The sequence below is a fragment of the Perna viridis genome, chromosome 4 (assembly GCF_037379345.1).
Source record: "Perna viridis isolate PV_CMFRI_1.1 ecotype Kerala chromosome 4, ASM3737934v1, whole genome shotgun sequence".
Taxonomy (NCBI): Eukaryota; Metazoa; Mollusca; class Bivalvia; order Mytilida; family Mytilidae; genus Perna; species Perna viridis.
In genome coordinates this window covers 17,553,778-17,576,125 of record NC_142448.1, presented here as the reverse complement: position 1 = coordinate 17,576,125, position 22,348 = coordinate 17,553,778, and the positions used below count along the sequence as shown (strand labels likewise).

The following is a 22,348-nucleotide window of genomic DNA, read 5'->3' as shown; positions in this document are numbered from 1 at the left end:
AGAAACTATTAATTTTGAACCATGTTTTATATAAAATAAAAAAAACGCATGCAGGGTATATCATACAGCAGATAACTATAATAGAATCTACTTAGTTTCATTTTGTTGTATAATTTCAAAGTAGACATATTTAAAATAATCACATGTGTAGCATAAAATATCTTTTGATTTTAATTTATTACCAAATTATATATTTTTACACTATGCAGTCTCTTTTGCTATAACAGTAATTTAAATTTCAAACATTTAAGGACCATTCTGAATCAGGCAATGGGTAGCACATCATTTTTCTCAAGTTTGTTTTTATGCCTCGAATACATTCAATACATCTAGAAAACAACCGAAAAGTTATTTAAATTTATCCGGAAGCATCAAGGACATAGATATTTTTGATTGCTTATAATGGGAAAAGGTTCTGGAAAATTTTCCCGCCATTTATTGCCATATTGCAGTTCAACTAAATTTAACCTATCAATTTCAAAAAGGCAAACTTTGCTAACACTTTTGATTCTTGTTTCTGGAGGTCATGGGGTATAAATACTTGGGTAATGCAATAAAATCTCTGTTTTTTCTTTCATGTGCCAAACTTCATACATATTTTGCCCGATTCTTAGACGGAAAAGTACTTAAATACATGTACTAGTACCCCTCAATTTGGGCATGAAATAAAATGCTGACTATCATTTCCGAATTTATGTAATTTATTTCATGCGAACCACGTCCTTACAGTCTTTGATGAAATTAAAATTCAACCGCCGAAAATTAAAAGGAAATCAAAACCTCAGTTGAGGCAAAAAACAAACGCTAATCAAGCCTTTTCACAAGTTTATGTAGCATGTTAAATAATTAACAAATTCTTGAAATTGACTTCACTTGCACATAGTTAAGAATACATGTATATACGAGTTATTTACTTGTTGCGTCGCGAATTCATTTACTTGAGCAAACTGCACAACCTCTCTGTTTATGAAAAAATGGCAGGAGGCGTTGCTTTATTGCAAAACCAACGTAAGATCACATTCGACACTACCTATGGCAAAATACATACTGTCGGTATCATGGTTAATTACAATGAAAAAGCTCTAACTTTCGAGATTGTATGTCAAACATCTGAAAGAAAAATAACAAGTACAATTTTTGAAAGATAACCATTTGGAAGCCATTTAAAACCACGCTTCCCAAGTTAAACATGACACAACTTCCAGATAGGTGGAAAAATATTGAAAAAGTACCAATGAAGGATCTGATCGATGGCCTTAACAAAACTTAGAGCCTATAGACGAAAACTATGAACTTCCGAATTGTGTACTTTAATCAATATATTTATTGTGGCTCTGAGGGAAATATGTTAAGCCAAACGAGGATCCAAAAGGAACACAAAATAGTATTTACCAAGTACAATGGTGAAGGAACGGTGGTGCTAACAGAAGTTAAAGCGATGTTCATGTCAGTGATGTCTCGATGGCACCCGCATAACTTTTAAAGAAGAATCCTTCCATATATCCGAGACTCAACCTTTCAAACCCAGCAATGTACATATGTAACGATCGTTGCAACCCAGTCGAAGACTCAGAAGATGACGATCGGAAATGGTTGACGGACATAAGATCGTTTAACGGCTAAAAACTATACGATTACGAACAGAGAAATGACAGACGGACATGAGATGGAACGACTCAAAGCTATAGAGAAATGGTGACGGCACAATTACTTAAAATAAACTGGTGATTGACAAACCATTGAGGCAACAAGCAGCAATTGTGTAAATTTCAAAAAGACAGTCAGGACCCGTGGGGGCAACGACAAGAGGTAGCATGGTCAAAGTCAATAGGACACTAAAAAACAGTGGGGACAACGACAATCAGCAGAAGATTCAATGTCACTCTGATACTAAATCACGATGGTATGACGAATTATAAAAGCTGGAGAGCCGGAAAAACTAAGCAACAAAGAAATAGCAGACAAACGGAGCATTTAAGGAGGAAGACCTAAGGTAAGGGACACAACTCTTAAAAATCATTGGAACGTCTGTATTCAGCATTTTACATCAATCTCATGTAAGCATAAAAGTAACTTGGATTGATTTCATTCTGTTTCAAATGAAAGCTTGATAGGCATAGGTGATAGGTGAATTGAATATAATACAAACATATCTCTATTTCAAAAGTTGTTTCCCTTACCCTAGGTCTACCTCTTTAAGTCAAAATAAGCGCTGGATACCTCATCGGAGAAACACTGATGGAGTCTAGCACAACGATTGAACTCAGTTGAAGCGAGGAACGTACAACCAGGACGAGCCGAAGATCACGCCTTCGGCGGTGACATCTGGAAATACGATTATAGGTCGACAATTCAAAACGAAAGGGAGCTCAGAGACGGTGTCATTGAAGGATGAGTTCTTTGAGGACAGCGTCAAGAGGCAAATTACGGTAGAGGATCAACGACCGACAATAAAAAAATCCAACTAGGAGAAATCGCACTAGCTGAAATGAAGGTAGGAGAAATATGAACAGTAAATGAAGTGACCAATTCTAGACTTTCCGTTGAAAAGATTGTAAATAGAATAAATACGGGACTCAACAGTTGAAACAATATGTTGTTGTGCAGAACTTTGAACTTCGTTCTTTTACTATGTTAATTGTGTATATATATAATTGGATTTGGGCAATCCATTTTGATTACTCGTGTTCAAGAAATCTAAATTAATATTTTATATTTCTTTTTGGGGGAGTTGTGTGACAAAATGGATTACCGAATGAATGGTATAAAGATTTGAAAAAAAAATTCAGAGTCAATAAAATGTAAATACCTGAAAATTAGTGAAAATTTGTTTGAACAAATTTAATACCTACGAGGAACGAATATACCAGATCTGAACGAATTGGCATGGAACGAATTTAACTTGGAACGAATTGACTAGCATTCCAGTGAAGCTTTTTATGCTTTTGATTTTCCAGGACATACATTTACAGAAAAGTTTCTTTAATTCAGTATTACTTGATAACATAATCACATTATAAGATATAACACTTGTATAATCAGAGGCATGAAATTAGCCATTGATTATGTTTGTGATAGTCATCGCTAATAAATTATTCAATACAATTAAACCTTCCACGAAATAAGTTTTTCGACATTTACCTTTTAGAATCTTGAACGAGATAATTACATCTCCCTGTTTAAAAGTACCCTCTGGAATGAATACTTTAAATCCATATTCCGTCAATGAATCCGGTGAAACGTTAGTTTCGTATTGATTTTCTCCAACTGTTGACGTTATTTGGGCTGTTGCTTTTACTGTGATATTAAATGCATCTTTATTGTCTTCGTCTATACCTTTAGGTTTGAAATAAATGATAATGGCATCCTGCTCATCCTGAACTTGAGTCCTAAAATGCATCATATCGTCTACCTCATCCTCAAAATTTGTTTTGTCAAACTCTGTGAATTCAGGCACATTTTCATTGTCTATTGACATTGATAAAGGCAGATCAAGTTGTTCTTCTTCTTGATTCTGATCAATAAATTTCTTCGCCACAAACCTGACAATTTTGCTACGTACTTTTGATGCCCCACCAGCATGGAGGATAGGGGATTTGTCCAAAACAGACACCTATAAATCAAGACTAAATGTTTATCTGTCAGAAACGAGAGAAATACTACTCTTCTATAAATCATACCAAATTAAAACAAGCAGAAAAAAAAATACAGAAAAATTAAAAACAAAAAACACATTAATCACGCGATAAGATTTTCAATAAATATTTTAAATGCATTTGTTTACTAAACAATTGAGTTCTTCTTTCATTCTGAAGTATGGTGCCCAATTTTTAATGCCTCTTATCTTTCAATTAACAAATACCTTTCCACTTTAAATTACTTTTTGCGATATAACTTGAAAGCTAAAAACGCCCTTGAATTACAAAAAAAAAACAATATACTTATATTTCAGTACGTTAAAATATGTTGTGAACATGCCTGAATAAAGAATTACATTTATTTTATTTAACCCGTCAGCAAGGTGTAAAATCTTGACAGATATAGTGCCTACCCATGTTAAAATAAGCGTAAATCCAAGCTTCCAGTGATTAATTCTTTACTCACATGACAAAATATTCATTTTTATCAGTGAGGAGTTCCTTAGGAAACGAAATATTTGCCTCTTCCAATTACCTCCCTACAACTTTTTTTTACAATAAAGTACAATTATTTGTACTGTGTCAAACAAAAACATTAAAAATAAATACCATGTATATAATTATAATAATAAAATAAAAAATATTGAAGAATATATAATTATAATGAGAAGTGACATCAGTACAATTAGAAAACTGAACCGCATTTTCAAATAAACAAACCAACTGAATGGTGTCATGACGTCACATCATGTGACTTTGATATAGGCCATTAGATCATGGTGGAAATTCGCGCTGGGCCGTCAAGGTTAGTCTAACAAAATATGAACAAATCACGGTCCTCCGAAACACATTTCATTCTTTGAGAATGACGTTTCAATGTTGATTTGTCAGAGTAATCATGTCCTTCAATGCTTGGCCGAGATAAATGTGACCGAAAAAGTCATTTTACATGCGTCATACAGCCAATTGTTATTTTGAACTCGATCAATGCCAATGGAATTATCAGGTTCTCGATTCGGTTCTTCTTTATAAGTAAATTGTTTAACAATTTAAAACCTGTTAATTTACCAATCCTCAACGGTGATACCGGCTATGAAGCCATGAGTATTTGTTTATTTATGCAAAGGACATTGGAGTGTCGATAGAGTCGATGGAGTGCCTAACGTTTTACCAAAACATTAGATATTTCTATGTATTCGTATGTAGTACGCAAAGATCGTAATAGAATAGGGCGTTTCTCAAGAAGTATTATAGCTTTGTTGCTTTCATAATTAGTAAACGATTATAATTGATGATACATTTAAAAAGTGACCCGTTCATTACAGTGATTGCACAAGTGCGAGCAGGGTTTTACGGTATTAAGAGACCTCCTATGTTCACAAACGTTTGAATGATTCTTGTTATTCAAGCTTCAAATTGATACTGATGAAAAGGGAAGCAACTCCAAGCAAGGGTTCAATTCTGGAACAAAGATGTCAGCTCTTTGTAAATTAAGAAACTGAAGTCTTGATCAAATGTTTCAGAGGTGCGCATTGAAGAATATATCTTTCATTAGTCGGACATGTTTTTAAATGACGCTATTACATACAATGATTCCTTGAGATATATATATTTTTTAAAAAACTGAAATATAAAATAATAATAAATATACAATGTCATGAATGAGACAGTACGGCTAACCAACAATCTTGCTAGTTTTATAGTTCTTTAACCTTTAAGAATTGAAAAAAAAATCATAACACCTTAGTAAGATTTAAAGCCTGCTACTAACATTACATGGATGCGTTCGGCATACGGCTCTATCCTGCATAATACTGTTTTGTCCAAACATGCAGAAAATGAATATTGTGTGACTATTTTGCATCGTTCTGTGATCAGAAATGTTATTTCTTGTATATAAGTCATCATGATTTGATATTAGGTAACCTTTATATTGAATACTTACATGATTTTAGCCAATAATTTGACTGATTAAAATAATTTTTTTCAATGCTGTATACCAAGATCAATTAAACATGAAAATAAAAACACCGTGAACTTTTATAAAATTTTGCGTAAGGTAAGTTTTTTTTATATGAATGGTTCATAAAATATCATTTTTGTAAATTGAAAATTGAATGATAGGCTTTTGCAAAAGAGAATTTTATATATAGGCAGATAGCTGAAAATTTCAATCTTTTTTGTCATATTGGTAAAATAAAAGCCCAGTTATTCTTTCACAAAATAAATAAAGTAAAAATTTCATATTAAATCTTACATATTTATCCTTTTTAAGTGAATTTGATTTAATATTAAGTCATATATTTAAACAATCTGTCAATAATTACTCTTAAGTACCAGATATGGTCCAGTTTGGCCAATGATTCAGATTTCTTTTTTTAATTCTGATTGAATAAAATTTCTTTGAAATTTTCATAAGATGTGCTACAGTAAGTTTAATACTATATGTACAAATTTAAAGAAAATTGAATTATGGGAAATTTTGGGGGGTCTACTACCTTAAATGAAACAGGAATAAATTTCCCAAACCTGAAGTTGGACATTTCCATCTGATATGTTGTTGAATGTACCATTGCCAAAATCAAATGTAAAATCTTTTCTTTTTATACTGGATTTGTTGACAAAGCTTTCGACAGTATCCTTCTCTACACTAAAGTAAACATTGTCTAATTCCTGTATGACTGGATCACCTTGGCCAGTAGCCACTTTGATCGAATTTACATCATTAATAGTGTCAATAGATTTCAGCAGCTTCATTGTCGTTTTCTCAGTCTACAAAAATGTGAACATGTTTGTATAATTGAGCAATCGGACCCTCAACATTGTATTATTATTTAAATATGAAGACAATCTCAAGTTTCGATTAAAAAAAGCGAATCAAACCCCATCAAAACAAATGATGATAGCTAATACGAAAACAGAGAGAAAGTGAGTCAATTTCATTATTACGATAATGAAACTTTATACTGCTTTAAAAGGTTGCTTTTAACAAACATACACTATTTGCCCTTTCCAGTTGTAAATTTCTCTTCCTCAGTCGCCGTTGGTATTCTGCTTCAATGTTCTCTTTGCTGAGAGGATTGGTATCAGGATCGACCTTCTTGTAGTAAATATCTTCCATGATATCAGCCTTTACTTTCTCGTATGTTAACGTCTGATTTACATCCTCCACTGAGTCAAGATTAATAAATTCCAAGTTCTTTGATATAACATCTTCAGAATCTAAAAATAAAATTTACACAAAATTGACTAGAAAAATCCACTTCATCAAAAATCATTCTTTTAATCATATATTTCTTAGTAGACTGAATGAGTCGTAAATTTGTTAAAGGTTAATATAAAGATTTTAACGTTTATAAATATAGAAGTAATAGTATGTACCTCTAGCGCCACCAAGCATAGCATCTAATTCCTGCATCGGAATTGGATTCAGTTGAAGCATCCTTTTAATATTTGTAAGAACTTCATAAGTTGTGTTAGTAACGCCCTCCTGTAATATATAGAAACAATTTAAAAATAAAAGAGTTTTACAAATACATGTTTCAGTTCATTTCCCTATAACACCACGAGGATGTAAATGAACATACCAGTTTCGTTGCGCCACTAACTAAATAACACACACACACATATATATAGAGTAGAGTAGTGAATAGAGTGGTTACATTCTGAGACGTTGTATAATATTGATTTGTTGTGACATGCATCATTAATTTGATCCTTTATCCTACATAATTACACCTAGATGAACTGTCCCTTACTACCATACATCGTGTACTAAGTTACAGCCCTAGATTAATCCTACGAGGAGAAATCACCCGGCCAGCGAAAGCTATATTTTTATATAGCCTAGCTGGCCGAGTGGTCTAGGGCGCTGGACTTAGTGCAGGTGGTGTTGCCATAGATGTCACAACGGTACCAGTTCGAGTCCCGCGGAGGGAACGACAAAAATTTGCATCGCAAATTTGACAGTTCTAACATCGTTGGGAATTTTTCAGACCCTTATATATATATATATATATATATATCGTTCAACGATTTTAGAACGACCACAAAGTTTTGTTTAGTTTTTTTTCTCATTCTCAATAGGCTACGTACGGAAGCAACCTGGGACAAAACCTCTTTGTTGGATATAACTTCGTCCATTGTACTTGCTACTAATTGGGCCACAGCAGGAAGTATTGTCAACGAACTGTTGGGGGGAACTACGGTAGCCATTTCTTCAACGAATTCTCGTGTTTTCTGAAATGAAAAGATAAATAAAACTAACCGCTTTAAAAACTTCAGCTGGTCAGAATGGAAATCATCCATGTGCAGACTCTGAACTATGCATTTTCATCATATAAAATAATAAAAAAGGTAGTTATTGACGAAATACATCTGTAATTCATTCGTGGATCGTTTCATACTAAACATTATTTTATATTAATTTTATTAAGGTAAGATCATTCCACGAGTAACAAGAGGCTCCCAGGAGCCTGAATCGCCCACCTGCTTAAATTTTGTCTTCCAAAGGCAATAAATTCAACAAGAAGTTGTCCAACAATTTTGACTCAAGAAGTCTTTGGCAGGGCTTATCATAAGGATCATTTCAACAATTGAAAGTTTTTTTTAAAATCTATCACAGTTTTCAAGATATTGATAAAAAGGTCATTTTTCCCCTTTCAAGGGCAATAACTCATACAAGGAGTCATCTGACAACTTTTTCCCTGTGTAGTCCAATAGTAAGGATCATTTCAGCTATTGAAAGAATTTGGCTAAACCTAACGGTTTTTGAGATATATGCGAAAAACCACTGTCTTACCTCTATATTCTATTTTTAGTAACGGTGGCCATGTTTTTCGACGAATCAAAAATCCCCACATCAGTTCTATGCAGGATACACCAAGGAACATTCGTACGAAGTTTGGTTCCAATTAATCAAATAATGTCAGAGGAGAAGATTTTTTAAAGAAATAACATTAAAAATAGCAAAAATCGGTGAAAAAGGGCAATATCTCCAACATGACTCAACAGTTTAAAACCAAAAAAAAACAATTATAGATCTCATCATGCTAAATACTTTTACCCATGTCATATTTAAGCTAAACCTAACGGTTTTGGAGATATATGTGAAAAAGTACTGTCTGACCACTATGTTCTATTTTCAGTAACGGCGGCCATGTTTTCAACGAAACAAAAATCCCCACATCAGTTCTATGCAGAATAACCCAAGGAACATTTATACTAAGTTTGGTTTCAATTGGTTAAGTAGTGTCAGAGGAGAATATGTTTGAAAGAAATAACATTAAAAATAGCAAAAATCGTTGAAAAAGGGCAATAACTCCAACATGGTTTAACGGATTGAAACTAAAATTTGACAAGAGATAGATCTCATCATGCTAAACACTTTTACCCAGTCAGAATTAAGCTAAACGTAACGGTTTTGGAGATATATGTGAAAAACTACTGTCTGACCCCTATGTTCTATTTTAGTAACGGCGGCCATGTTTTTCGACGAATCAAAAATCCCCACATCAGTTCTATGCAGGATACCCAAAGAAATGTTTGTACCAAGTTTAGTACTAATCAGTCAAGTAGTTTCAGAGGAGAATAGTTTTGTATAATTGTTAACGACGACGACGACGGACGCCAAGTGATGGCAATAGCTCACATGGTCTTTGGTCAGGTGAGCTAAAAAGTAGTCGTCCAGACACAAACAAGTACCTTCTGTACTAAAAGCTTCAATTCTTCACCACTTTCTTCTTCTGAAACAGAACTTTGATCGCTGCTTACCGCAATGGTTTGATTTCCCTAAAAGGAAAAAAATCAGGATTTTAACGCCTGTAAATTATATGTATCTGATGTATTCAGTGTTTTTTTTTTATATCTTGCTACATTTTAAATTAATCTTATCTTTCCACTTACAAATACGTGCTTTGCTTGGAACTCACAAGAAATACCATTGAAGAAAGTTGACGTCCATGTAAGACTGTACGGAATACATTGTATTATTTTTCAAATTAAAAATGATCATCTAAAAATGTCTGAGTTACGAGTTACGAATAATTTGAGATTCGTTTAAAATATTTTAAGGTCACTTGGAACTTCTATATATAACAAATAACAATTAAAGGGAAAGACCATGTTGTTGTGAACGTTATAAATATCGAAAGTAATCTGTTAAATATTCATAAAAATTAAATTGAAACAAATTAATTTCCTTTTCTTAATTAATAAATCGAGATTTATAATTAGGAAATTTGAATTTCCCGCGCCTGTGGGCACCACCATGACCGGTTGAACTTTGACGTCACGAAGTCGGTTAGTAAAGTGAAAGTAAATAGGTAAATGATTACGATGTCCATAGAAATCGCAAATTTGGGACTTTTCCCCTATAATTTCAACCAAAAATAAATAGAAGAAGAGATTGAGACACAACATGTATAAGCAAATGTCAGGCATCATCGACGAACAACGGGATTTGCAGTCAGATGACTAGTATTTGTAAGGAAAATCGTATGGCTACTTGAAGAATGTTCGTGTTGCTGGTAAAAAAAACTTTTAGAACATTTCTCTTTTATCATTCGTGCAATCGTAAGCTTGACAAGTCGTCGTGTTTTGGTGATTAGATAAACATAATCGTAGAAATATTTATGGAATAGTCTATGTTTACATATTATTTGCAATACTTGTATCAGTACCAAACCGACTTAGTGACGCCACGAGCCAATCGGAAGCTATCGGTAAAAATCAATAAAATCTGGCTATGATCTTCCTTCAGATAGGAGAGTTCTGCAAGATGGCTATCCCCTTATATTCCAAGGATTTCGAACTTCGCATAGCCTAGAGCATTTTATAAAAGCACATTTTGCATTAAAGGTTATTTATTTTTGTTTACATGGGTATGATTTATCATTAGAGCCCAACTTAATGCAAAGGTGGTCTTTCCCTTTAACTTTTTCCGTTGTATCTGTCATTTCAAATGAGTTCCATGTTAAGTCTGTAGTTGTCTCTGTATTAAAAGAAACATGTAAGCACATTAAATCATTGATTAGAAACCAAACAAGTGTCACTGTAATCTCCTTAGACCTTTAACCCCTATACTACGTATCACGGTGTACAGGCTCTGCTTTACAGAATGTAAAATACTCAAAGGTATGAACACTGTTCTGGTGTATTGCTCTATTTTACATAAAGGGGTGGGGTTCAGCACTGTTCTAGACCGAGGTGTAAAAATTTGTAATAGCAATATTACAGATGACCAAACTGTCAGAAGAGCTCTAAATGTGTCACAGAGCAGCTCTAGAGCCACCCATTCTGACAATTCTAGCAGAACTGTCAGAAGAACCGGCTCTGCTCGAACTATCAGGAGAGCCAGCTGTATGTAAATTGTTAACCGATAACCATGTCCGATAGGACTGTAGAGAATCAACTCTGCGAGGACTGTTAGATCAAGAGCCGTCTATTCATGTAGTTCTTGTATATCTCAAAATAAAGCACACTTAATGGCTGATTTGATCCAAAAAGAGAAACATCATTTATCCAGATCCGTTTGATCTCAGCTTTCACTATATAGATGACGTATTGCCTTTTAGCAATACTAGATTCGGGGATTTTATACATTGTATCTACCCAAAATATCATGTGATTAAAAGATGCCACAGAAAACCTCATATTTTGACCTACACTAAGCAATAAATTGAAAAGGGAAATTCATGATCAAACTATACTACAAACGCAATGACTTTTCATTCGGTATTGATCATTCCTTTCATCTGTGGCAGCATCCACTTAGCACCTGCGTATGGAGTTTTCATACCACAACTTATATGTTATGCAAAAGCTTGCCAAAACTACATGGAATTTTTGAACCGCGCTAGACTGCTTACAATTACGCTTATGTTGCTTTAAGATTGAGGTCATCACTACAGAAGTTTCATAGTTGTCATCATGAACTCGTGGAGCGTTATGTAGTCGTGTGTGTGTGTGTGTGTGTGTGATTTGACCGGTAATTTGAATTCTGCAATTCGACGATTGATATTCAAGAATTGAAATAAACAATAAAATATAAATTACAAGATTACAAAATTAAACTAACATGAGCATGGGCAGTGTTTCATATCCGAATGAGTGTAAAATTAGCCTAAAAATCTTTTACATATAAAATTTACTTAGAAAAAGTGATATTTCTTGTATGACTGCCGATACTTATTTTCTTCGGAAACCTCAACATTAAATAATAAGCTATAAAATGAATGCATTTGGACACCTACTTTGTTATTTTTGCTAGTGAGATAACTCTAAATTTGTTTGAAAGCCTAAATGCGCGAAGAAAATGTTAATATTCACTGTTTTTAGTTCATGTATCAGTATTTTGACATAAGCAATAATAAGAGCTTAAACTGTAAAATAATCAAAATTCTACTACGTACAAGATGTAAATATGTAAAATTACCATTATGCAGAAAACAAATAAGAAAAAAAGAAATATAGCTACTCTCAGTCTATTCTTTCCTCTTTCATTTACCCCGGGTAAGACATTGTATGAACAACTCGGAAAGTGCTTCTCGAAAAGAAGAGACCACTTACCATCCCCATACACCTTATCCATGCTCCCAGTTTTAGATGGGTTGCTTATGTACTTTTGTTTCTTTGTTCATGCTATTTTTTGGCTATTTAATGTTCTTTGTTGTGTATGTCTATTTTTCCTGTCTGGTCTTTAGCGTCGCAATATCTTCTTTTGATTTCTGATTACCGCTCGAATCGTGTTTCCTTGATTACTCTTTAGTATCTTTTATGACTGAAAGTTTGTAAATATAGTCTTTTCTCTTTTTTTTTTTATTAATTATAGTATTTGACAGAAATCTACTAGTATTTGGAAAAAAATTATTTAAGAGCACAATCGAATTTGAAGTTAACTTTTAACTTTTATAACCGTAAATAAACTAAACTAATTTAACGCTATCATTTCTATTCTAAAATCACTACAAATCCAGGATGATTATCTCTACGCCAAAGTTCAAATAGAGCCAGCTTAACAAGAATTGTTCTCACAGAGCCAGCTCTACGATAACTGTCTGTAGCCTTGGCTGTACGAGAACTTTCTACAAGAGAGAGCTATACAAGAACCAGCTACGCTAGAATCGTCAGAAGAGCAGGCTATAAAACTGCGCTACAAATGTTCTAATTCTGTCAACAATGGCCGGAGTACAAATATCAAAGTTATCGGTAACACAAACTACGGGTGTGTCAGACATACGAAATTTAATAAAACCTTGTATTGTATTATTTCATATTTTATGAATACGGTAGTGAACACAGCCGGTTACTTTCTGGCACCGATCTAAATGACATTTACTTGTTTCATCGGAGTACGTTAATTATATATGATATTCGTTTATGTTTTCTTGAGTGTGTTATTGTTTGCATCCTTTGAATACCATAATTTCAAATTGTGCCCTTAAATTTTGAACAACAATACTTAACTATTGAAAGTCATTTTTCAGACGGGTCGCGTTTATCAACTCGCACTACGAAAATACCCAATATGCATATCTTTCATCAAATTATATTTAAAATATCTGCATAATTTTTAATGTCGGGAGATTCCTTTTAGTATTTACGAGGATGATGTAAGTATCGTACTATTTTATTTCAAATAAGATAGTTCTTGGTAGAGATTTCTCATACTTTGTAAGAAATAATTCCAAATCATATTCCAAATATACAGAAGAAGATGTTTACAAAATGCCGGAATTTTTAATCGACAATATATTCGTCCAGTGTGGTGAACGCGTTTTTCAACAAACAGTCGCCATTCCAATAGGAACAAATCGTGCTCCTCTATTGCTGACCTATTCCTTCATTCTTACGAGGCTGACTTTGTAGCTGATCTGATCGGAAAGAAAGAATACCGTTTAGCTAGATCCTTTAATCTCAGTTTCCGCTATATAGGCGACGTATTATCTTTAAACAATCCTAATTTCGGGGATTTGATACATCGCATCTACCCCAAAGAACTTAGATAGAGGATACTACAGACACAGTGACGTCAGCCTCATATCTTGACCTACACTTAGAAATCGATGGTAAAGAAAAACTATTGACCAAACTTTACCACAAACGTGATAACTTTTCATTCAGAATTGTCATATTTCCTTTCATTTGTGGCAACATCCCTTCAGCACCTGCGTATGGAGTTTTCATATGACTCATACGGTATGCCAGAGCTTGCCGAAACCACGCCAACTTTTTGTATCGCGCTAGAATTCTAACAAATAGGCTTCTAAAACAATGTTATGTTGCTACAAGATTGAAGTCATCACTATAGAAGTTTTATGGTAGTCATCATGAACTCGTGAATCGTTACGGTGTATCCATCTGCACCTTGAAAACTGATTTGTTCAACGTGTCATAGTTTTCCTTTCCTCTTTCGTCTACCCTGGACTTGACTTTTTATGAGCAACTCGGCGGGCGTTTCTAGAAAAGCAGAGGACGCTTACCCTACCGATGCACCTGGGCCATGCTCCCAGTTTTTAGTGGAGTGGCTCATTTGCTTTTGTTACTTTGTATGTATGATTTTAGTTACTTTATGTTCTTTGTTGTATTTGTCTGTTTTCCAAGTTTGGTCTTTGTCCCTGGATTACATTCTTTTGATTACCGCTATAACCTTGGTTCCCTTGATTACTCTTTAACAATAATTTTACGTAAGTATTGTGTTTTATGTTTAAAGTGAAAATATACGAATAAATTTGAAATAGCTTACGCAGGGTAAAATAGTAAATAAAACGATGTACTTACAAGTGTAAGGTTATTATACATGCTGGCAGTTGACGATATCATTTGTAAAACTCCAACATTATTGCCACCAGATTTAGTAACATTTCTGCTTAAGTCATAGACTTCAAAGAGACTCTGGGCTCTTTCAATGTCCCTCGGCTCCAAAGAGTCATTCACGCTAATCTAAATGAAAATAAATGTAAATATACATGACCTATGCACACCTAAATCTGGACGAATAAACAGATATGATGCATATTAAAAGGTAAATGCATCTTCAGTTCTTTTCACCTACCTCTCATGGCACCTATTTTTATTTCTCATATCGTAAATAAAGCTGCAATCAAATGCCTTACTTACATTTAATTTCCAACTTTGAGTGGTATAATCTCCAAATCTGTCAATGACTTTAACAAACAATTCGATTTCACTACTAGCTGGTAGTCTCAGTTCCGTTGCCGTACTCTCACCTGCAAGCCAGACAATTATTGTGACTTTAATCAATTTTGTTGCCTATACGTAAATTTTTGTTATTTAAAAATATATGTATATAAGCTAAGGGATACTCATCTTCTTAATAAAAGTCTCTGGTCGCAATCGTTCTTTACAGTTAATATATAGAACAAGCAAAACATTATAATGTGATTTTTTAAGAAAAAAAATGCGTGCCTTACTTCTGCTAAATGTACTACTTAATTTAGAAACGTAGTGTCTAAAAGTCATAATACAAATCAATGCGTTTACCTCCTTTATACAGCGTTGTCTCTGTGCTTTGTTCAGTTAAAAGATCTCCTTTATATGATTGTTTTATAACATATTCATACATTAGAGGTTTATCAAATTTATTGTCTAATAACTCATTCTTTGTTTGCCTCTCCCCTTCGTCTTTCCAATTAAAACAATACACTGCAAACCGTGTTGAAAACGCAAAACCAGAAATGACATCTTCCTGTACGATTTGGTCAGCAGACGGTGGTCTACCAACAACTATAAAGATATAACAGATCGTAATCTAGTCATACACACTGATCTTTATTTTTTCAATTTAGTACCTACCGAGATTTTTAGAAATCTTCAGTCTCCAAACTCCTGAAACACTGAGACTTCATTCCTTGTATTGCAAATTGTAGTTATTCTCGGTATTGGATTATGCCTCCTATTTCGATATTTTCTTTCTTGTAAGTGGTATGTTTTTGGGTCGCGCTCTTCAAATGTACTTGGGGTTTATAGTGCCGATAACTAGTAACTCACTAAAATTAATTCTGCCGATGACTGGCAACTTACTGAAACTAACTGCCGATGAGTGGTATATCACTGAAACTAATATTGCCAATGAGTGGTTACTAATTGAAACATGTGCAGCAAATACAAGATTGGTGTTTTTTGTATTTAGTAGTCTGCATTGCGTATTTGATAAATCGTTCTCGCGAGGAAGACCAGCGCTGATCATTTGTTTTATATTCAGACAGTACTATTTCTGTAATGTAACGACAGAAATTTGCTGATGTTATAGGTAATGGTACATATAAAAATATGAATGACTATTCTCATCTCTTTTTGAACCGTTCTATAATACGAACCAGATTTATTTGTTGCTTTACACACGCCGCCATAAGGTAGGTAGTTTGTCTTCACCTCCCATTTGGCTTCCCCTACTCCATTTGAATCCGTAACTGTAACCTCAATTCTATATCGATTTCCTTCCTCTAATGAATCTTCTAAAATGTCTAGAGAAGTTTTCAGCACACCTGGAAGTTTCAATTCACTATAAATTAGAATAATTCTACGTGAACTGATCGCAACTCGCAAATTCGTTTAAAGTTTAGTAAAATATAATTGATGAAATCAGTGTACAAATAAAAGAATTCCTTCTGATGATTTTAAACCTTTTACAGTTAGTTGTAGATACGAGAACCAAAAGGACAACGAATGTGTTGCAAGAAGCGGGAACCGCTCACACCTCAGAACCTGAGTTTATTCCCGTCTTTTTATTGTGGTAAGTGTTGTTCTTGTGATTCCTTGGTGTTGTTACCATGGTTACGACTTGTATAATTTTTCTGCTTGTGGTAACTTTGGTGTTCTCGTATTGTCCTGTCCAAGGATTTCGTTTCATTTGTACTGATCTTATTAATTATACATTAAAAGCTTTTCTATCATTTCTTGTCCAGATTGGGTGAAAAGTAATCGGACTTTCACGACCAATAATTCCGTAAAGCCTTGAAAATTTTATCTTTCATCTGTGATTTAAGACTTTAAATAGCTTTAAAACCGGATAACTTTTTAAAAATAAAAACTGTATATTTACCCCTTAGTTTAACGCTTGTTCAGTGCAATTGATTTTTTTAATTATAAAAAAGATACCCGAAATATGCTTAACTGTACAGCAGATACAAAAATAAACGTATGACCAAATTTAATATGTCTGTAATTAAGTTCCATCCTAAGCAGTAGTAGAAGGGAGTTTTTGTAAGTTAGCGACGACAACGCAGACAGCTGACGAGGACAGATTATAACGGACAACGAAAACGCAGACAGATGACGAGGACAGATTATAACGGACAACGCGGACAGATGATGAGGACATATTATGCTGGACGCAAAGTAATATCTTTGAGTAGTATGGCCATGGCATTTGAAGACCAATGGGAGGCTTTGAAGTGACATTTTTCATCCTGATGTTTTTCATATTCACCATGTCCATTCTTGTTATATCTTGATAACCATATAAAAAGTTTAATACCGATTGAAATTAGATAAAAAAAAAAGGCACACACAAAAATTCTTAGTCATTACACTTTCAACAAGAATTCACATTAGATCAAGCTGAACTAAAAAGAATTCTGAGAATATATACGACCTGTAGTAGTATTTATAATCGGTTCAGTTTCCCATAACGTCCCACTCCATTTCTTTAAGGACCAGTGATATGATGCTATTCCAACGCAGTCCGTACAGACAACATCCCATATAGATTTGACTTTGACTGCGTACTTTACATCACAATTCAATCGCATACACCTGAGGTAAAATAAATAGTATTCAGGTTATTTTGCTTATGTTCATGTTTAAAATAATGACGGAGCTCAAGTTATCTCCATTCTCCTTTTCCCTTTTTCAACATTTGAATACAAAATTGGAAATAATCATAGGGAACACCTCATAGGTTTTTTTATATCGCAAATAAGATCTAACAAATCATTAATCATCTTTTGAGGAAGGACTGACGGAGGTTCGAGAGGGACCAAGGGCTCATTTTAATATTCATTTTCTTTTTCAACATTTATTTCCTTGTTCTCCGCTTTAGATCGTAGAATAATGGGAATGGTCACAATCGACTCGTGAGGGGCCAGGTAACTCATTTCATCATTCATTTTTTCCAACATATTATGTCATTTCCTTTCTGGGTATGTTGTCATTTGGCTTGGAAAGTCAACCATGCACTACCCTACTCATCAACACACGATGGTATTCAAGTACATTAGTAAGTCCCATTAACCAATCAATTTGTCACTGTTTTGGTTAAAGTCTGCAATCATACACTATCTGGTTAATCGAATTGATCGAATCCAACGAATTTGTCATATTACAAATAAAATTATTCGAATAACATTTTTGATTATCATCAGGTAGCTTAATATCTAATCTTTTTATTGTTATCAAGAGGTTGCAGTCACTCAGTTTATTTAGTTATAGTCACAATTTAACAATATGTTTGTTCCATGACATAACCTCTGGAAATACTTATGCTTGATTAAAAGTACGGCTTATTAGTTTTTTTCTTTTTGATAGTTTCACAATTAATACTTTTGGAGTCATTTCGAGGACTCATTGCAATTTGTCAAAATTTATTAAAAAGGGTTCAATGAAGGATTTTTGCATTTTTTCTTAAAAATCTCATCAATTATACAACGCATTTTAACACAAAGACGTTTCGATAAATATATTTCAAAATTCTACAACATGAAACCAAAGAAAAATAGTTTTCAACTAAACATTTTCAACATAATTATCAATTCTACCCCAACCCATATAAAACAGATCTCAGTTTGAAGCAAAATGCTCAATTAGCAGCATAACAATACTCACATTTAGATCATTCAGAATTTAGATAACGATTGACCCAACATATATAACACAGCACAATGAAATACTTAATGTTTTATAATATACAACAATTCATATATGTTATTCTTAGTATCCGTCCATTTAGTCATCCTGTTTTTTTTCTTTTTGTTCGTCTTGGATTTGGTCCTTCACTTAACAAGTGTTTGTCTTGATATCCGTCTACATTATTAATTTCTAAAATTACAAGTCTAACATCTCGAGCTCTCCGTCTCTTCCCGGTGTTCAAAACTTATCTCTCTTTATAAATCTATGAGTCAAAGAATGGAGATGTTGCAAAATGAGTTATGAAACATAAATGGGTAACATGATTTATTTGGGATCAGTGTATCCAGTAAAATAGTCCAAACATCCATCTCTATAAGTCTTGTTGATGGTCGTTAATAATGTAACTTGAATATTGATATACTATAGTATGTTGGCTAAGATAACCCTCGTACAACCCCCAACCCCCGCTCATCATTCAAAATATTATTTTCCTGTATTCTTATACCTCCCAGTTATGAATCATATTGTCGCCAAAAAATAAACTAAAACATTTTTGTATTTTTTACTTTCTACGAAACGAAGTAAGTTGTCATATTTATATATCATCAAAAAGACAAATATCACAGCTTTCCAATTGTACTAAACAACTTGCGGCAACAGTTAGGGTTTGTAGTTAAATGAAAAAAAACTCTACCCCTACCCCATAAATTAACATATTTTTTAATTTCTCAAACACCTAGAGTATTTATACTTCAATAAAAAACGGCTTATTTGGTATTTTCTGTTTCGTACCGTCATAATTGATACTTTTGGGGTTCTTTGATGACTTGTGCCATTTTTCATAGTCAGAATTTATGAAAACTTGCAAAAAACTGGGTCTTTCATTTTTTCTGATAAAAAGTGGCATAAATTTGACCCTACAAGTGTCTTTTTCTCAGCCAAAGCGTCTCAAATTTGGTATCATTCTAAAATGAAGCAAAGAAATATTCCATGTCCACTAAGGTGAAAATTGTTACCCTTACCAACAACACAATTTTTCAAATATGACGAAAATACAGTGTTTTGTCTCATAAACCTGGTAAAAAAAAAGACTTTTTGGGCATACTAATTTTAGATATTAATGCTTTCAAAATATCTGCTTATTTAGGAGCACATTCTCTCTTTTAGATGACAATTCTGACCTAAACTGAAAATGTTGAACTTTTCTTATTTCATTTTTTTCTTTAATTTCAGGTGTAACTGGCAATGCTTTAATCTGAAATTTAACGCTTTATTTTATAGTGGGTTTGCTTTCAAAGTTTTCAAATAATCTAATTTTTCGTATAGTTTTGAAAACTGGTGACCAAACTATACGACAAACGAAATGACTATTCATTCCCTATTGTCAATTTTTCATTCGTCTTTTGCAACATCCCTTCAGCACTTGCGTATTGCGTATGGATTTTTCATATCGCAAATCATACGTTATGCCAGAGTTTGCCGTAACTACGCAGATATGTATCGCGCTAGACTTCTTACACTTAAGCTTTTGGAGCAGGGGTTATCACAACAGAAGTTTCATGTAGTCATCATGAACTCGTGGATCATTACGGTGTATTTATCTGCACCATGAAAACATTGGCCGCATATCCTGGACTTGACCTTGACTTTTATGAGGAACTCGGCGGATGTTTCTAGGAAAGCAGAGGACGCTTACTTACCCTACCGATGAACCTGGTCCATGCTCCCAGTTTTAGAGTCCGAGTTGCTAATTTACTTTTGTTACTTTGCATGTATTATTTTGGTTATTTTATGTTCTCTGTTGTATGTGTCTGTTTTCCTTATCTGGTCTTTGTCCGTGGTTAACATTCCTTTGATATCCGCTAGAATCTTGGTTCCCTTGATTATTTAAACTAATTTTAAACAAGTTTAGCGAAGAAAAAGTAGCACTACCTCGCTAAAATGTTCTCCAATATGAACAAATGATTAAAGCACATAAAAACAGTACACACTGACGTTTCAGCATTTAAATGAAAATATGTCTGTTTTAAAATCATTGTCTAGCATAAGTGCTTTATATATCTGTTTTATTTATTTATTTTTATTTTATTCAAAAGACAACACTGAATATACAACAAATGTCAGCTTTTTGGCGCCTTATTGAGCCGATATAATAAGTAAATAGATTTTTTAATCATAATTCCCATTTTTTACGATGTTTATATGCTGAAAGTTTGAATTTTCTCTACACATGTGTACGTTTTGAAGAGGGAACGATGGCAATTTTTAACTAAATGGACATGGAATATTCATTACCTTAGGTCGTTGAATGAACGAAAGCTTGTTTCAAATATGGTATTTTGAAGACTTGATTCCAAATTTGAGACAATTTACCATTATTGAAAATTGGAAGAAAATTCAAATCGCAACAAGTCTTCAAAATAACTTTAAAAACATAGAAAATGTGATACTGAAATATAAACACCAAAGAAGTTTAAAACGTGTCATTTTAAGCATATTTTGCAGGATAGGGCATATATTTTGCATTTAACTCAAAAACCAAATGTGTGACAACAACTTGACCCCATTGTAACAAATTGATTCGTAAATGGGACATACGAATGTACCTGAAGACCCTCGTCAGTTAATGAGTAAAGTGGTGCACGGTTGACTCGCTAAACTCAATAAATAAAGAAAATGAAATTACCTGTAATGGCGAAAAAAGAAATGAATATTTGAATAAGATCTCTGACCACTTCCGAGTCGATTGCAACCATTTCGAACTCTGTGCGAGCTAAAATGGCGAATGAAGAAATGCATGTTGAAATGAGATCTCTGACCCCTCCCGAGTCGATTGTGACCATTTCCAATTCTCTGCGACCTAAAATGGCGAAAAAAGGAAATGCATATTGAAATGAAATCTCTGATCCCTTCCGAGCTGATTGCGACAATTAATAACTCTGTGCTACTTAAAATGGCGAGTAAGGAAATGAGTGTTGAAAAAGGAAATGAATGTTAAAATGAGCCCTTGGTCCCTCACGAACCCCTGTTACAGTCCTTCCTCAAAAGATACTTGAAGATTTGTTAGAACTTAAAAATATTTTGTTTTGTGAAAAACACATGAGATGTTCTCTATGATAACTTCCAATTTTTGTATTTGAATGTTGAATAAGGAAAAAGTAAAAAAGGTGACAACTTTAGCTCCGTAATACTGGCAGATTATCATCAAAGATAAAGAAAAAACACAGAACCATAATCATGGCAGTTTAATTGTAAAATTGTAAAATTCATGCAGTCTTTTATATCACCATCGGTGTCGGTTTTGATTTATATGATCGTACGATATGAATATAAATTAAGCAGTAGTATTTTTGTTGGGAGATTAAATACTTGAAACAAATACTTGAATCATACGTAACATCGACAGTGACTGACTTGGGATTGTGATCTTCCTGACACTTTCTAAACCACCAGTAAATTGAAACACGCCTTCCTTGATAAACTTTGTTAAATCAATTAGAATTGTGAATGGATTCCTGCATTTAACAAATAACGAGTTAAAAAAGCACTTTTTTTTTAATGTTATGACATGAATACTATGAAAATGCAACGCATAAAATTTGTTGTATTTTCCAGTTTTTCATTTCACCAAACTGTATACTACCAACGTTTTCAATGTAATTATAATAAAAGAATGAAATTTTTTAAACTTATCAACGTGTCTTTTTTTCCTTTTTTGATTTATCATTTATTATATTTTCACCGTTAGTTTTCAATTTTGAATCATTCTAAGTTGGGGAAAACGAAATAACTTTATCGAAATAACAGTAGAATTAGTAAAATTATATCGAGATAACGAATAA

At 33.4% G+C, this 22,348-nt stretch overlaps 1 protein-coding gene across 1 annotated transcript in view; it reads right to left on the bottom strand.

The window, feature by feature from the left end:
* Positions 1-22,348, bottom strand: part of LOC148619122 (uncharacterized) — a 54,451-nt gene that overhangs the window by 11,760 nt on the left and 20,343 nt on the right. The window contains exons 6-16 of the mRNA XM_088578686.1: positions 17,254-17,414; positions 15,977-16,144; positions 15,141-15,383; positions 14,757-14,866; positions 14,418-14,579; positions 9,342-9,428; positions 7,734-7,877; positions 7,020-7,128; positions 6,637-6,860; positions 6,168-6,410; positions 3,142-3,613 (exon numbers count right to left, since the gene is read on the bottom strand). Of these exons, the coding sequence (XP_088434812.1) occupies positions 3,142-3,613; positions 6,168-6,410; positions 6,637-6,860; positions 7,020-7,128; positions 7,734-7,877; positions 9,342-9,428; positions 14,418-14,579; positions 14,757-14,866; positions 15,141-15,383; positions 15,977-16,144; positions 17,254-17,414 (2,123 nt within the window). The remainder of the gene's footprint in view (positions 1-3,141; positions 3,614-6,167; positions 6,411-6,636; positions 6,861-7,019; positions 7,129-7,733; positions 7,878-9,341; positions 9,429-14,417; positions 14,580-14,756; positions 14,867-15,140; positions 15,384-15,976; positions 16,145-17,253; positions 17,415-22,348) is intronic.